A 17,555-nucleotide genomic window follows, 5' to 3' on the forward strand; every position below is an offset into this window, starting at 1 on the left:
CACCTCACTCCCCGTACGCTTTAATATCCCACCCAGTCTAGTCCTACTCTCTCCCACACTACCCACACCCTTTAATATCCCACCCAGTCGAATCCCACTCTCCCCGTCACTCCCCGTACCCTTTCATATCCCACCCAGTCTAATCCCACTGTCCCCCCTTACTTCCCAAACGCTTTAATATCCCAACCAGTCTAATCCCACTCTCCCCTCACTCCCTACTCCCTTTAATATCCGACCCAGTCTGCTCCCATTCTCCCCCTCAGTCCCCACACCCTTTAATATCCCACTCTGTCTAATCCCACTCTCCCGCTCACTCCTCGTCCCCTTTAATATCCCAACCAGTCTAATCCCACTCTCCCACTCACTCTCCATACCCCTTTAATATACCACTCTCCCCCTCACTCCTCGTCCCCTTTAATATCGCAACCTGTCGAATCCCACTCTCCCCCTCTATCCCTGTACCCTTTAATTTCCCACCCACTCTGATCCCACTCACCCCTTCACTCCCCATACCCTTTAATATTCCACCCAGTCTAATCTCACTCTCCCCTCACTCTCCATATCCTTTAATATCCCACCCAGTCTAATCCCACTCTCCCTTCACTCCCCATACCCTTTAATATCCCACCCAGTCTAATCTCACTCTCCCCTCACTCTCCATACCCTTTAATATCCCACCCAGTCTAATCCCACTCTCCCTTCACTCCCCATACCCTTTAATATCCCACCCAGTCTAATCCCACTCTCCCCATACCCTTTAATATCCCTCCCACTCTAATCCCACTCACCCCCTCACTCCCCGTACCCTTTAATATCCCACCCAGTCTAATCCCACTCTCCCCCTCACTCCCCATACCCTTTAATATCCCACCCAGTCTAATCCCACTCTCCCACCCTCACTCCCCATACCCTTTAATATCCCACCCAATCTCATCCCACCCAGTCTATTCACACTCTCCTGCTCACTCCCTGTACCTTTTAATAGCCCACCCTGTCTAATCCCACTCTCCCTCTCACTCCCCATACCCTTTAATATCCCACTCAGTCTAATCCCACTCTCCTGTTCACTCCCTGTTCTGTCTGTGACCCATGGCAACCTGTATCACGCCACTGCCAGAGGGCCTACCTTTTAGAGTCCCAAGGGATCCCAGCAGTCCTTGGGAGCACTGTATATAAGCAAGCCAACCACGCTGTCCCTGAACTCTGGAGTCGAATTAAAGGAGCTAACGTCACACTTATTCATTACATACAGTACTCAGTTTGATCCTTTATTATGAGCATAATACGCCCCATACCCTTTAATATCCCACCCAGTCTAATTCCACTCTCCCCCTCACTTCCCATACCCTTCGATATCCCACTCAGTCTAATCCCACTCTCCTCACCCTACATACCCTTTAATGTCCCACCCAGTCTAATCCCACTCTCCCCGTCACTCCCCATCCACTTTAATATCCCAACCAGTCTAATCCCACTCTCCCGCTCACTCCCCATACACTTTAATATCCCACCCACTCTAATCCCACTCTCCCGCTCACTCCCCATACCCTTTAATATCCCACCCAGCCTAATCCCACTCTCTCCCTCACTGCCCAAACCCTGTAATATCCCACCCAGTCGAATCCCACTCTCCCCTCACACCCCGTACCCTTTAATATCCCACCCAGTTTCATCCCACTCTCCCCCTCAGTCCCCGTACCCTTTAATATCCCACCCAGTCTAATCCCACTCTCCCCCTCACTTCCCATACCCTTCGATATCCCACTCAGTCTAATCCCACTCTCCTCACCCTCCATAACCTTTAATATCCCACCCAGCCTAATCCCACTCTCCCCTCACTCCCCGTACCCTTTAATATCCCACCCAGTCTAATCCCCCTCTCCCCCTCACTCCCTGTACCCTTTAATATCCCACCCAGTCTAATCCCACTCACCTCCTCACTCCCCACACCCTTTACTATCCTAACCTGTCCAATCCCACTCACCTCATTCCCCATAACCATACTATACCTCTTTTCCAAGTAACTCACAAATTCCCTTTGAAGGAATGATTTGTCACACATAATTCCATGTTCTAATCAGCCTCTGCATAGATAATTTTTCAATAGTGTCCCCTTTAATTCTTCTTGTATTATCTCGAACCTCTGCCCTCTCGTTACTGTCTCATTGACCATTAAAGACAAGGGAGTAAAAATGTCTTATGGCCTGTTTTCAGGCACATAGCCGAGCTGGGAGGCCCAAGGCGAACTTGTGGCACTTGTTCCTCCAGAGGCAGCTGACCCATTGTCAGCATTCCAATTTCGGTAAGTTCCAGGGAGGAGAAGGAGAAGGAGAATGGGAGGTCAGCCGATCACCAGCCATCAGCGAATGGCAGAGTGCATCCTTGCTCCAAAGAACTTACAACGTCAGCACTCAACCAATGAGGCTGCAAATCCTGACCCCCTGCCTGGCCTGTGCGCAGATCAGAAAGTTGCTGCTCAAGTGTCAGCACGATATTTGACCACTTGAGGCATCACAGCCAAGCCCAATCCTGTGCTCACATATCGCTCCCGTTTTCCAGCTGGAGGCTCTGGGTGATGATGCACCCAGTGAGGAAGTGTCCAGCTTCCGATTGTTAATGATGCACCATTTTTACTGTCAGTTCTGTTCCTTGCAGTGAGGACGGGCATGAAAAGCTGTCCCTCCCATCACATGGCAACTCTAAAACACAACCTGTCATGTATCCTACATGGTTACTACTTGTACTATTACAAGGTGTGCCACCAGAGGGCACAGCAGTGGGAGACTTGTAGGTTACCTGTACAGGTGCGCCTGGCCTAGTATAACAGGCAGGCCACCAGGTGTGATCCTCACTCTGGAGTTACCAATAAAGGACTGAGGTCACTACAGTTCAAGTACAATACATTGCCTCATGGAGTCATTATCAGAGCATCTAAAGACATAACAATTGGCGACGAGATTACGGACCTTCATGCGATAATGGGTACGTTGCAGCAGTTCGCCGATGGTGATGATTGGGACGCCTTTGTGGAGAGGCTTGACCATTTCTTCACAACAAACGACAATCCGGCCGCACTGGCTATCCTGCTCATCAGTTGTGGGCCCACCGTCTATGGCCTCATTAGGGACTTGCTGGCACCGGTGAAGACAACGACCAAGACGTACGAGGAGCTTGTGACGCTGATTCAAGAACAACTCAAGCCCAAGGAGAGCATCCTCACAGCCAGACACCGGTTCTACACCCACCGACGGCCTGAAGGCCAGGAAATCGCGAAGTACGCTGCAGAGCGCAGGAGGCTGGCGGCACCGTGTGACTTCGGCGACCACCTCACCGAAGCGCTGTGGGATATTTTTGTCATTGGAATCGGCCATGAGGGCCTTCTTCATAGGCTACTGTCGGCGGATACCAGTCACACTGCAGAAGGCCATCTCTGTGAGCCAGGCATTCATGACCTCGACCTGCGGCTCCAGGCAGATGACTCTTCCTCAGGACTCAAACCCAGCAAGTACTGTGCACAGAGTGGCGCCTTTTAGAGGCTGGACTGTAGAACATGAACCTTCTCAGGGAAGAGAGAACAGGCCCCTGACTCAGAGTCCGCCGAGGGTGGCTAACCGAGTAGCCCCATGCTGACGTTGTGGAGGGAATCACAGGGCTCACCAGTGCCGTTTTAAAGACTATGTATGCAAAGGCTGCAGTACAAAGGGTCACCTCCAGCGAATGTGTAAGAGAAATATGATTCACTGTGTCGATGAAGAGTCTGCAGATGGCCATGAATCCAGTGCGGATTATGAAACGATAGTCAGAGAGGCAGCTCAGCCCCACGATGAAGTATATAGCATGTCTACCTGCACCACCGAGTGTTCCCCGTTGAGGATGGAAATCGAGATAAATGGCGTTCCAGACTTCATGGAAGTGGACACGGGGGCGAGCCAGTCAGTAATGAATCAAGAAGCCTTTGAGAGGCTATGGGACAATCAGGCTGAACGACCCAAGTTGGTCCCGGTTCAGGCAAAGCTGCGCACCTACACTGATAAACTTATCCCAGTCGTTGGTAGTGTGGATGTAAAGGTACTCCATGATGGCGCGATGCACAAGTTACCTCTGTGGATTGTTGCAGGTGATGGACCAACACTACTCAGAAGAAGGTGGATGGAGAAGATCCATTGGAAGTGGGAAGATTTCACCCCTCCAGCGATCGACGTCCTCTGCGCTCGGAGGCAAAGCAAGTCCTCACCTGAGGTTGGATCCGGCACCAGAGAGCAGACCAGCACAGCACCCGAGACACAGACTGCTCAGCACGACTGTGTGGAGATGATCCAGCTGAGACGACCCGAACACACCTTCCAGGCTCCAGTGGCAGGACTCCGGAGGAAGAAAATCGGATCCAAAGGCGACCTCCCAGCTTCGGTGGCAGAACCCGGGGAGAAGAGGATCACCGCAGTCGACATCGTGGATGGAGGAAAGATGGCGCACAAACCACTAGGTGATGTGCAGAAGAAAAAGATAACGGCAGCCAGACCACGAGTGCAGTGCTGATGGAGCAACACGTGGCACCAAACAGAGAAGAGGATTGGGGTAAAGATAGCAAGGCTCTCTTAAAGGAGGCCTGCAGCCCACCACACTTAAAGGGACAGTTCTACACACTCAAGCAATGTAATAACAACTGTGAGTTAGAGGTAAAATGTGTAACTGATGATCAGACCTGTGTACATGCAATAAGCAAGGAAAAGTCGCGCGATCGCAATCGGAGCGACAGGTTACTTACCATGAATAGTGAAACGTTGTGCGATGTAGGATTTCAACTGCACACTGCCAATGCAGCAGGCAAACACCCATTGGGAGCACACAGGTCCAGCGAGCTACCCAACGCTGTAGCCTGCGTCCCTGGGACCAGAGTTATGCACCATGGAGTGTGGCCACAAGCAGCCAATATACACAAGCTGCAGAGCAAGCGATCTCAGGAGGGCAACGGCACCGGTATCGATACCCTGCCCCTGATCGGCTCCACCTCTCAGGCACCCGATGGCATCAACCACCATGAGCCTGAACGAGCAAACTGTGCCAAGGCGCAGCCCCCAGACCCTATCGCCACCAAGGCCATACCCGTAAACGAAGGGTCACCCACCACAGTTCTCCCAAATGGAACCAGGACCAGCCAGGATCCCAAACCAAATAATGCCCAGGCAAGCGAATCAGCAGTTCCCTGTGCACTGATAGACGACTGCCCCTCAGGGAGCAGCAGTGACCCGGGGCATAAGGAGAGGACAGGGAGGTCACAGGCATCTGTGAACCTGCCCGACGCTAGGAGCAACGGCAACAGCCCTGAGAGCAGGCAGCTTGAGCCAACCGGGTTCCCACTGCCTGCACTGGCCATCATCCAGCAGTCCTGGCACGCGTTTGTCATCACCAAGAATATTCCAAGCATGCAGCACTACTGCAACACTGAATGCAATTTTTTTCCCCTTTGGACATGAATTTAATGAGCCAACGGCATAATCTGTATGTGGGAGGAGAGGGGGGGGGGAGAATGGAATGGTCAAGGTCACACAAACAGAAACTACCAGCACCTCTACTGCCAACGAAACACCACCCACTCACCCAAGTTGGAAACGACCCACCTAGGGTCAACCAGATAGAGCTAAGTCCAGAGCACAGTCAATGCAGAGGCGATTTGCACTAAAGGCTTGGGGGAGAGTGATGTCATGTCTCCTACATGGTTACTGTTTGTACTATTACAAGGTGTGCCACCAGAGGGCACCACAGTGGGAGACTTGTAGGTTACCTGTACAGGTGTGCCTGGCCTAGTATAAAAGGCAGGCCACCAGGTGTGATCCTCACTCTGGAGTTAACTAATAAAGGACTAAGGTCACTACAGTTCAAGTACAACACACTGCCTCGTGGAGTCATTATCAGAGCATCTAAAGGCATAACACAACCATATTTTGTTTCTTGTCCCCTAGGAGTCTCAGCTGCCAGAGGATCTCACTGCACAAAAGCCTCTTCGTCTCGCATCTCCTCAATTCCATTGTCACCATCATTTGGCTGTCAACTGTGACAAACAATCAGGACCTCACGGCAAGGAACCGTGTAAGTCTTAACTGCTTCAAACAAAATGTCAGTGTCCAGTTGAGAGCTGAGAGTGACTCCCTCGGCCGCACCTCATCTGTGAATTTACTTGATCACAAAACCAATCGCTATGTTTGGCCCTACCCTATCAAACCGTAACAGCTTAGCACCTGGTACCATGTGACGGAGCAAAACCTCGGTAACGACAGCCTGTCTCAGCACTCTGCTCCAGCTGAGCTGATGCGTTCTTTCAAAAGCCCTCCTGCTCCGTTATGATGGTCTCGATCGCAGTCTGAAATGCTTTCTCGCAAATCGGCAAACTTGCGCTGAAGGCCTGCGCTGAAAACGCATTGGGCAGCCTCTGCCATCACATCCTGTGAGGGAGGTTAAAGGTTAATTGTCAGCAATGAATACTGTTCAAAACCCACTTAGCCTTGAAGTTCCGATCAGGCCACTGATCCACCAGAGGTACAACAGGGCAGGGCCCGACTCGATGTCTGAGCCCCATCCGAATCACAGCGTCAGCAAATAACCATATTTTGGACAAGGTCCTTGTGCCATGTGGACCAGTCGAGCTGGACAGATAAGGTTTGAAAGATTCCCCTTCCAAAAGCTTGCCACATGCAAAGAAACAAATCAAACCACTACTTGGCCTAGTTGCAGCAGACGTGCACACTAACACTGCTACAGGCAGCTGGGCTAACTGAGGTAGAGCTGGCGAAATTTAGGATACCTGATGCCATCCTGACAGTCAACAAGAACAACTTGCATTTATATAGTGCCTTTAACATAGTAAAACACCCCATGGTGCTTCATCATCATCATAGGCAGTCCCTCGGAATCGAGGAAAACTTGCTTCCACTCTTAAAATGAGTCCTTAGGTGGCTGAACAGTCCAATACGGGAATTACAATCCCTGTCACAGGTCGGACAGATAGTCGTTGAGGGAAAAGATGGGTGGGACAGGTTTGCCGCACGCTCTTTCCGCTGCCTGAGCTTGATTTCTGCATGCTCTCGGCGACGAAACTCGAGGTGCTCAGCGCCCTCCCGGATGCACTTCCTCCACTTAGGGTGGTCTGGTCAGGTGTCGGTGGGGATGTTGCACTTTATCAGGAAGGCTTTGAGGGTGTCCCTTGTAACGTTTCCTCTGCCCACCTTTGGCTCGCTTGCCGTAAAGGAGTTCCGAGTAGAGCGCTTGCGTTGGGATCCTCGTGTCTGGCATGCGGACAATGTGATCAAACAAAATTTGACACCGAGCCACAGATGGCCAAAAAATTTGGTCAAAGTTGTAGGTTTTAAGGAGCATCTTAAAGAAGGAGAGGTGGAGAGGTTTAGGGAGGAAATTCCAGAGCTTAGGACCCAGGCAGCTGAAGGCACGGCCACCGATGGTGGAGCGATGGAAATCAGGAATGTGCAAGACTCCAGAATTGGAGGAGCGCGGAGATCTCGGAAGGTTGTCGGGCTGGGGGTGGTTAAAGAGATAGGGAGAGGCTCCCTTCTCTACCATCACAACAGGGTGGGAGCAGAAAGAAGGAGTACTTGAAGGGGAAACAGTTACAGAGCTATGGGGAAAGGGCAGGAGAGTGGGATTAATTGGATAGCTCTACCAAAGAGCCAGCACAGGTACGATGGGCCGAATGGCCTCCTTATGTGCTGTGTCATTCGATGATTTTATGAATCTAACTAAGTTCGAGTCTAAATTCCTCCCGCTCCTCCCACCCAGATTTTGTGACCTTCAAGCAATAAAAAGACACAGGAATTTCGACCCCTTAATAATTGAATCACTTGCACACAAACCTAATATTGTGTCACTTGCAAAGAGATGTTTCTAACAAAATGAGCTGTAAAATGGTGGGAGGGCAACAAAAGAGCTACAATATGAGGCTGAGACAAGGATATGTCATGGATGCTCCAGGGCCAGTAAAGGCAGAGTCTCACCTGCCGCATATTTAGCCAGTGCTGTAGCGGGTCCAGGGTCAGGCCAGCACAGAGATTCGCAAACCAGCAGGAATTCCTGCATCCGCAGATTCTCAGTAGCCAAGCTGAGACACCAGGTGAAACCAGGCACAGCAACCAGAAAATGGCTGAATGGCGGCCCTCGAATGGGCAGGAGGAGGATTGCAGCATCCATCCAAATAAACAAGTAGTGCATCAGCTCCCTCCACACTGTCCCATCAAACACTCCCAGGGCATGTACAGCACGGGTTAGATACAGAGTAAAGCTCCCTCTACACTGTCCCATCAAACACTTCCAGGGCAGGTACAACACGGGGTTAGATACAGAGTAAAGCTCCCTCTACACTGCCCCATCACACACTCCCAGGGCAGGTACAGCACGGGTTATATACAGGGTATAGCTCCCTCTGCACTGTCCCATCACACACTCCCAGGGCAGGTACAGCACAGGTTACATACAGGGTACAGCTCCCTCTACACTGTCTCATCAAACACTCCCAGGGAAGGTACAACACGGGGTTAGATACAGAGTAAAGCTCCCTCTACACTGTCCTATTAAACACTCCCAGGGCAGGTACAGGGGGTTAGATACAGAGTAAAGCTCCCTCTACACTGTCCCAACAAACACAGCAGGGCAGGTACAGCACGGGGTTAGATACAGAGTAAGCTTGCAGGGACCATAAAAACTGAGTGCAAAAGCTTTTATAGATATGTGGAGAAAAAGATTAGTGAAGACTAATGTAGGTCCCTTGCAGTGAGAATCAGGTGAATTAATAATGGGAAACAAGGAAATGGCAGACCAATTGAACAAATACTAAGGAAGACACACATAGCCTCCCGAAAATACTAGGGGACCGAGGGTCGAGCGAGAAGGAGGAACTGAAGGAAATCCTTATTAGTCAGGAAATGGTGTTAGGGAAATTGATGGGATTGAAGGCTGATAAACCCCCAGGGCCTGATAGTCTGCATCCCAGAGTACTTAAGGAAGTGGTCCTAGAAATAGTAGATGCATTGATGGTCATTTTCCAACATTCCATGGACTCTGGATCAGTTCCTATGGATTGGAGGGTAGCTAATGTAACCCCACTTTTTAAAAAAGCAGGGAAAGAGAAAACAGGGAATTATCGACCGGTTAGCCTGACATCAGTAGTGGGGAAAATGCTGGAATCAATTATCAAAGAAGTAATACCAGCGCATTTGGAAAGCAGTGACAGGGATCGGTCCAAGTCAGCATGGATTTATGAAAAGGAAACCATGCTTGACAAATCTTCTAGAATTTTTTGAGGCTGTAACTAATAGAGTGGATAAGGGAGAACCAGTGGATGTGGTGTATTTGGACTTTCAAAAGGCTTTTGACAAGGTCCCACACAAGAGATTGGTGTGCAAAATTAAGGCACATGGGATTGGGGGTAATGTAGTGACGTGGACAGAGAACTGGTTGGCAGACAGTAAGCAAAGAGTGGGAATAAACGGGTCCTTTTCAGAATGGCAGGCAGTGACTAGTAGGGTACCGCAGGGTTCAGTGCTGGGACCCCAGCTATTTACAATATATATTAATGATTTAGACGAAGGAATTGAATGTAATATCTCCAAGTTTGCTGATGACACTAAGCTGGGTGGCAGTGTGAGCTGCGAGGAGGATGCTAAGAGGCTGCAGGGTGACTTGGACAGGTTAGGTGAGTGGGCAAATGCATGGCAGATGCAGTATAATGTGGATAGGTGTGAGGTTATCCACTTTGGGGGCAAAAACAGAAAGGCAGATTATTATCTGAATGGTGACAGATTAGTAAAAGGGGAGGTGCAACGAGACCTGGGTGTCATTGAAAGTAGGCATGCAGGTACAGCAGGCAGTGAAGAAGGCAAATGGCATGTTGGCCTTCATAGCGAGAGGATTTGAGTACAGGAGCAGGGAGGTCTTGCTGCAGTTGTACATGGCCTTGGTGAGATCACACCTTGAGTATTGTGTGCAGTTTTGGTCTCCTAATCTGAGGAAGGACATTCTTGCTATTGAGGGAGCGCAGCGAAGGTTCACCAGACTGATTCCCGGGATGGCAGGACTAACATAAGAAGAAAGACTGGATCGACTAGGCTTATATTCACTGAAATTTAGAAGAATGAGAGGGGATCTCATAGATGCAGGAAGAATGTTACCGATGTTGGGGAAGTCTAGAACCAGGGGTCACAGACTAACGATAAGGTGTAAGCCATATAGGACCGAGATGAGGTGAAACTTTTTCACCCAGAGAATTGTGAACCTGTGGAATTCTCGACCACAGAAAGTTGTTGAGGCCAGTTCGTTGGATATATTCAAAAGGGACTTAGATGTGGACCTTATGGCTAAAGGGATCAGCGGGTATGGAGAGAAGGCAGGAATGGGGTACCTAAGTTGCATGATCAGCCATGATCATATTGAATGGTGGTGTAGGTTTGAAGGGTCGAACGGCCTGCTCCTGCATCTATTTTCTATGTCTATGTCTATAAAGCTCCCTCGACACTGTCCCATCAAACACTCCCAGGGCAGGTACAGCACGGGTTACATACAGGGTAAAGCTCCCTCTACATTGTCCCATCAAACACTCCCAGGGCAGGTACAGCACGGGGTTAGATACAGAGTAAAGCTCCCTCTACATTGTCCCATCAAACACTCCCAGGGCATGTGCAGCACGGGGTTAGATACAGAGTAAAGCTCCCTCTACACTGTCCCATCAAACACTCCCAGGGCAGGTACAGGGGGTTAGATACAGAGTAAAGCTCCCTCTGCACTGTCCCATCAAACACTCCCAGGGCAGGTACAGGGGGTTAGATACAGAGTAAAGCTCCCTCTACACTGTCCCATCAAACACTCCCAGGGCAGGTACAGCACGGGTTACATACAGGGTAAAGCTCCCTCTACATTGTCCCATCAAACACTCCCAGGGCAGGTACAGCACGGGGTTAGATACAGAGTAAAGCTCCCTCTACACTGTCCCATCAAACACTCCCAGGGCATGTGCAGCACGGGGTTAGATACAGAGTAAAGCTCCCTCTACACTGTCCCATCAAACACTCCCAGGGCAGGTGCAGCACGGGTTAGACAGTAGCTTTTTCTCTGTGTCAAACACCGTGGCCTCTTTATTAAAGATTCCCTTTGTGAGTTGTGTGTAAACCTATTTTGCTAGAACAGATCCGTAGTTCTGCTGCAATTTACATGTCGAACATTTGCCATCTGAGGGAGTTTGCCAATTCAGAACCAAGTTGCTGGCGGTTTGTCACTGTGGGTGTGTGGCCCCTACACACTCTGAAGGGTATCAGGCTTTCCCGAGCCTTGCGGTGGTCGCTGCACTCCACCATCGCCAGTGCGCAGTCTGCTCCCCCGGCCAGCCGCCTCTGATGTGTCTGTGTATGTCCTGTCTGCAGGTTGCCTGTAAGGTGTTACTCTTCGTTCACTTGTACTTGATGGGATGCAATTACTTCTGGATGCTGTGTGAAGGGATCTACCTGCACACTCTCATCATCGTGGCTGTGTTTGTGGAGGAGCAACAATTATTCTGGTACTACATACTCGGATGGGGTAGGTACTGTCAGTAACACAGTACAAACTAGCATTACCCACATCCTTTGCTAGGATTTGGGTAAGCAATTCGTACATTAAGATTAAAACATAAGCTCTTGTTTCAAAGCTGCACTCATATATTACCATTCTGGGATTCAAGTGTCAGCTGTGGCTCAGTTGGCAGCACACATGCCTCTGAGTCAGAAGGTTGTGGGTTCAAGTCCCACTCCAGGGATTTGAGCATGTAACCCAGGCTGATGCTCCAGTGCAGTGCTGAGGGAGTGCTGCACTGTCGGAGGTGCCGTCTTTCTGATGAGACGTTAAACCGAGGCCCTGTCTGCTCTCTCAGGTGGACTTAAAAGATCCCATGGCACTATCTTGAAGAAGAGCAGGGGAGTTCTCTCCAGTGTCCTGGCCAATATTCATCCCTAAAACCAACATCACTAAAACAGATTATCTGCTCATTATCTCGTTGCTGTTTGTGGGAGCTTGCTGTGCGCAAATTGGCTGCCGCGTTTGCAAAAATGTTTACACTTCAAAAGTACTTCACTGGCTGTGAAGCAGTTTGTGACATCTTGAAGATGTGAAAGGTGCTATATCAAGGCAAGTTCTGCTGGTGGTCTGACACTGAGAGAGGTGGTCAGAGCAAGTGCTGGCAGAATGGCAAAAATAAAACACTTCACGAATCATCTCGGACCCGATGAAAACTCTCTCAGAATGTCCTCACTTACACCCATATCGACTGATCCTGGCTGCTGTTGTGCCGCATCCCGGAATGTGCTCTGAGCTCCTCCCATTCCCGTGCCGTTAGCCGGCTGTGTGTAAGTTACCGAGTGTAATTACAGCGCCACTGGCCGACAGTATCTATATCAGGGCAGTGACACATTGGCAGAGCAGAGGAAACTCGGGGTTCAGAAAGCACACACAGGCGCCTTAGAGGACTTCCATGCGAATTCCCTTGCTGAAAATATGCCTTGTGCTGTTCCAGTTCCACTGATGTGCGGCAAATACAGAGGAAATTCACCCCCATTAACTGAGAGTTCCCCCCAAAATTTCCCACTAAAATTGCCTTATCCTGCTGGTGTGACCCCGCTCTGACTCTGTCCGATGTCCTTGCCTTCATTTCATTGTTATAATCAGCATGGCTCTCGGCATTCTCAATTGGGGGCTCACCTGTGGGCGGTGCGGGCCGGGAAACCATTTAACTGGATGCCACACGAGGGGCAGGAAGCATGTCTGAGGGTGCTGCAAAGCCCAGGCCCCTCCCCCCCCCCCAGTTTCCAGACTCCTCCAATTTGTTGGCATAAATAAGTGAAATGCGGGAGCAGTCATTTGGGACCGAATTGGGAAGGAATTCAACCAAAGGAGCAGTCCAGGCACTGCCAACCGCCACTATTCAGTGCTGGGAGGCGTTCAGTGAGCTGACTGGGTAGGTACAGGAGGTGGAGACAGTCATACCATTTAACAGTGCGCCGTGAAAGGATGATTCACATCTCTGCCCGCCTTGCCCGCACTGTGTTCATTGCCATCTACAAGATACCAGAAATGCACCTGTGATACTTTGTGACCTTTCACACCCATCTCCTCCCAATGCCCACAGCCTCACGTGAAGAGAAGCAGTGCGGGCCTCCCAGGATACACAGTTGCTCATTCCCTTCCCAGTTCTCATACCATTACGGAATATGTTCTCACACCTGGCCACCTTTCCATACGATAGAAAATATGGGGACCTGAATACATGACCGGTGCGTCATATTGCTGCCATTGACACCTTCCACATCTGTTAAATGAAGACTGAACGGTGGGAAGTCGCCCTTCAATCATGCAGCACACGGGAATGGTTTGAATTCCAAACGCTTTAAATGACATAATTAAGAAAAAACGAATGAGAAGGCCTTCCTCTTCTGTCCCTGCCACTTCTACTTGGTGCTGCGCTCGTGGCTGCAGCAGAGGTCGTGCCAGGCTACTCTGTATATTCTCAGTGTCATGAGGTGTTCTTGGCCGACGGCCTCTGGGTTTTGGAGTCCGTGAGGGCCCTGCACTTGTGCGGGGGCAGCGTGGGCTAGCTGGAGTGGGGGCACCATGTTGGGTCATCGTAGGCAGTCCCTCGAATCGAGGATGACTTGCTTCCACGTCAAAACGTTCACAGGTGTTTCAATGAAGGACCTAATATTCCAGTCCCGAACTACATGTTGAAGGGTGGAAGATGCCTGTGGGTGGATTTTTTTAACGTGTGGTGGCCGTTGCACACCAGCCACCAGGCCTCACTGGACATGTCGGGAATTGGTCGAGGGGATGGCAATGGACGAGAGGAGTGATGCCCTGATCTAATCTCTCTACTAGCTTGTCGAATCCAGTACAGACCTTGGCGCCCAGAGTCTGCACAGCGGCGGTCCGAGATTGCATGCAGGACACAACGGCTGTCAGTATCGACTCGTGTGAGCGGCCTGCCGCAGTTACAAGAAAGCGCACCACACACTCAATGGTAGATTACAGAATAGCGAGACCCTGCACCATCGCCCCATATATGTTCAAGCTGGACTCCTCCATCCTCTCTTTCTACCGTGGACAGTCTGCTTGGCAGGCCTCCAGAATTCTCCCCTTCTGTGTTGGCCCCAGAGGTTCTGCATCTCTGTCCTGCTGAGCAGAGCTTAGAGAGGACGTGTCCTCCAACATGTAATCTTATCAGCTGTGCCTTCCACCATTCTCTCCTGTTGCTCACTTGTGCCATTAGAGTCACCAAGTGCAGTCCCATCTCTATGACCAAGAGGCCCAACCAAGGTGCTGGTATGCTCTGGTGCCTGTTACACTTGTGTCCTGTGACGGTGCACCCTCAGAAGGTGTCCACTCCTCTGAGGAGTCTTGTCCTCTCTGGACAGCGGCTCGTGGGCTTCATGTGATGGCCCTAGAAGACGGAAGAAAGGGATAATATCGAACTTTGTACGTGTTGATGTCCACATGAATCACTTGATCAGAGTTGTTAATGCCCACTGAGGGTGAAGGTACTTTTTGGGAGATGCGGGGCTGAGAGACTAAAGCAGGCACCCTGCTGGACTGCCACCAATGCTGAAGGTGCCTGAGATTCTGTCGATGTTGAGTGTCTCCTGCTCCACCAGAGAAACTTCAGCAATCTCCTGCGGCCCTCCTCCGGTCTGTGCCCTCTCCCTGGCATTCTGCACTTTCTGCTCCCGCAAGGAGGGTACGACAGATCTGTGAGCGGCCCTGAGGAATGTGTGCAACCAATGGATGGCGTGCATTCGGAGAAGTGTGTGAATCAGGCAGATGCATTAGGGGTAGGAACGGCAGGCTTTTGAGGAAGGCAGTCATGGTACCATCTCAGGATGTGCCGTGAGAGTGAGTGGAGGTGAATGAGGTCCGGTGGGAGCAGGTTGCTGGCAGTGGAGGAGGAAGGTAGCGGGAATTGAGCGTGTGAAAGGAGTGCGGATGAGCGGAGGTGCATCAAACCGGTCTGATTGGTGCTAATGAAAGTGACGTGGGGGTGTGAAGTGCTGTCAATGGAGTAGGACAGAGTGAGAGGGGCTCCTGCAGGATTTGTGTGCATATCTGCTGACCCTTCCTGACCGAGTCAGGTCATTGAACCATTTGCTGCACTGTGTCCAGGACCTCATGGCCACACTCCTGCTGCTCACATCTTTGGCCACCCCACCCAGCCCTCCTTTGTGGCAGCAAGCAGGAACCAGCACCTCCCTCCTGGACCTTACAGCAAAACATTGAGCAAAGCATCTGTGAAGTGGAGGATAATCATCAAACTCTTTGCAGGAACCTCGTGGTTCTGTAGAAAGCTCCTGACCACTTCCTACGTTTCAGTGCTGCACTGGTCCTTTAAATAGACACCGGGAAATTGTGTCATGCAGGTCGGCGTCACATTGTGTATCTCTCTGATGGGGGAGTGACACTGTATCTCTCTGTTTTCAGGCTTCCCACTGATTCCAGCCATTATTCATGCAGCTGCCAGGAGTAAATACTTCAACGACAAGTAAGAATATCTTTAATTTCTTGTCTTAGGCTACGGATGGGAACTAGGCTTTGCTACTGTAAGATATCGCAGTTCAAGGAAAATGTTTGTAGCATTTTCTTAGATACTGCTCAAAATACAAAATGGAGTCTGGCCAAATCCCCAACAAAATGGGTGATCAGAGCAGTTAAAATGGAATCAGGGAAGGATGTCATCACAGCAAAGAGTACAGGGTAAAGTGGGGGCTGAGGGATTTACTAACATCAGGTTTAAGAGAAGTTCAAGAGTAAGAAGGGCCCAAGAGGTGAAGAAAGCTCTGGACATTAAATCTACATCACCCAGATCAGCTGAACAATTTCTTTGAGGATATTCCAAAGTGACGTACAGTGGGATTTGGCTCGAATGATTAGGATTAAAGTGGAGGGGGATAAAAGTCTCCACCGGTGCAAGTGTGGTGGATTGGGAATTCTGCTCGCTGCAAAGCCGATTCCTTGAGCCAGGATCAGGATTAGTTCAATCACTTTGGCGTCTGTGGCGGAACAGCTGAAGAATGGCTGTAGCAGGCCCCGGGCATCTGCACTGTGTAATGTGCCTCAGCCTGTTCCATCCATCACCCTGTGATCAATCTCACACGCTTTTCAGCACTTTCATTTCTATCCCCTTAAAGCCTTTCCCTGCTCTCTACCCCCTTCCCTATAATTCCACAAATAATTCAGAAAACTCAAACAGTCCAGAATCGAATAAGTCCTTGTTGGCCGCACAAGATTTGGATATCTGACAGAATTTTGACAGGATTTCCTCCCTCTTCCCAACAGGAGAGATCTTCTCTCCCAATCTCATGGTTCAGTTCTCCCCACTGTTTGGCTCCTTGTGATTGGAAGGCATTGTTTGACCCAACTTGCCCTTTGACCTCAAGTGCTGAAGTCCCAGCTTGGTTCCCGTAAAGATTCCGCTATAAAAATACACAACATGAAACGCGACAGGTTAGTACTCTGGTGTTGGTCGATTCTGTCGTCGCACGTTTATAATGCCTATGTTTAAAATCCGGATGAAGACCTTGGGATGGAAATTGGGTCGTGCCACAGTTGGGGCAGTGTCCCAGGCGGAGTGTAAATTTTGCGCCGGCAAATGGTTTGCGTGTGAAGCGAGGTGCGAAGGGAGGTTTGCACACCTCTTTTAGGCCGGCTGAGTAAGAGAAAAATCCCCAGCTAAAGAGCCAGCCTCGAAGTGCCATACCGGAGGCCCCGGGGGTAGAAAAAACAGGAAAAAAACATTCACAATACATTGCCCACACCACTACAACATAACTCCCCCCAAAAATTGTTTTAAACAATCACACTGCCCTCAGGTCGACATTCCTTCCCTCACTGCGGGGCGCTACAGCTCGGACCGCCTGCTTTTCCAGGTGGTCCCACTAGGGGGCACTGCAGGGGCGCTACGGATCAGAACACCCACTTTCCCAGGCGGTCCCACTAGGGGGCACTGCGGGGCGCTACGGATCAGAACACCCACTTTCCCAGGCGGTCCCACTAGGGGGCACTGCGGGGCGCTACGGATCAGAACACCCACTTTCCCAGGCGGTCCCACTAGGGGGCACTGCGGGGCGCTACGGATCAGAACACCCACTTTCCCAGGCGGTCCCACTAGGGGGCGCTGCGGGGCGCTACGGATCGGGCGAGTTTCAAATATCGAGCTGGTGTCACAACCAGAGGCGTTCCACACCGGCTCGCCTCTCCCGGGCGGTAATGCTCCGCGCCCCCACTAACCCTGCACCGAATTTCCCAGCTGGGCGCTGGAAGCTGGCGCAAGTGCTTACCGCCCGCCATTGCCTCCCCTCCGGGGCAGTAAGAGGGGCGGGAAAAGACCAAATTTCCACCCCCTTGTTTCTTTCAGCTTGCTGCAACTTCAGCCCTTCATTTCTGCATTGTCAAGGACAATGTTGCTGTCCTCATTTGTGAATCTATGTGCCTAGTCTGGACCTCAGTTAACCCCCAACTGGGGCCTTCACTCAGCTGGAAAAATGAAC

At 50.7% G+C, this 17,555-nt stretch overlaps 1 protein-coding gene across 1 annotated transcript in view; it reads left to right on the forward strand.

The window, feature by feature from the left end:
* Nucleotides 1-17,555, forward strand: part of LOC139240805 (calcitonin gene-related peptide type 1 receptor-like) — a 457,522-nt gene that overhangs the window by 432,693 nt on the left and 7,274 nt on the right. The window contains exons 7-9 of the mRNA XM_070869283.1: nucleotides 5,961-6,087; nucleotides 11,418-11,571; nucleotides 15,490-15,550. Coding sequence (XP_070725384.1) covers nucleotides 5,961-6,087; nucleotides 11,418-11,571; nucleotides 15,490-15,550 — 342 coding nt within the window. The remainder of the gene's footprint in view (nucleotides 1-5,960; nucleotides 6,088-11,417; nucleotides 11,572-15,489; nucleotides 15,551-17,555) is intronic.

This window comes from Pristiophorus japonicus, chromosome X (assembly GCF_044704955.1).
Source record: "Pristiophorus japonicus isolate sPriJap1 chromosome X, sPriJap1.hap1, whole genome shotgun sequence".
In the NCBI taxonomy this organism is placed as follows: domain Eukaryota; kingdom Metazoa; phylum Chordata; class Chondrichthyes; family Pristiophoridae; genus Pristiophorus; species Pristiophorus japonicus.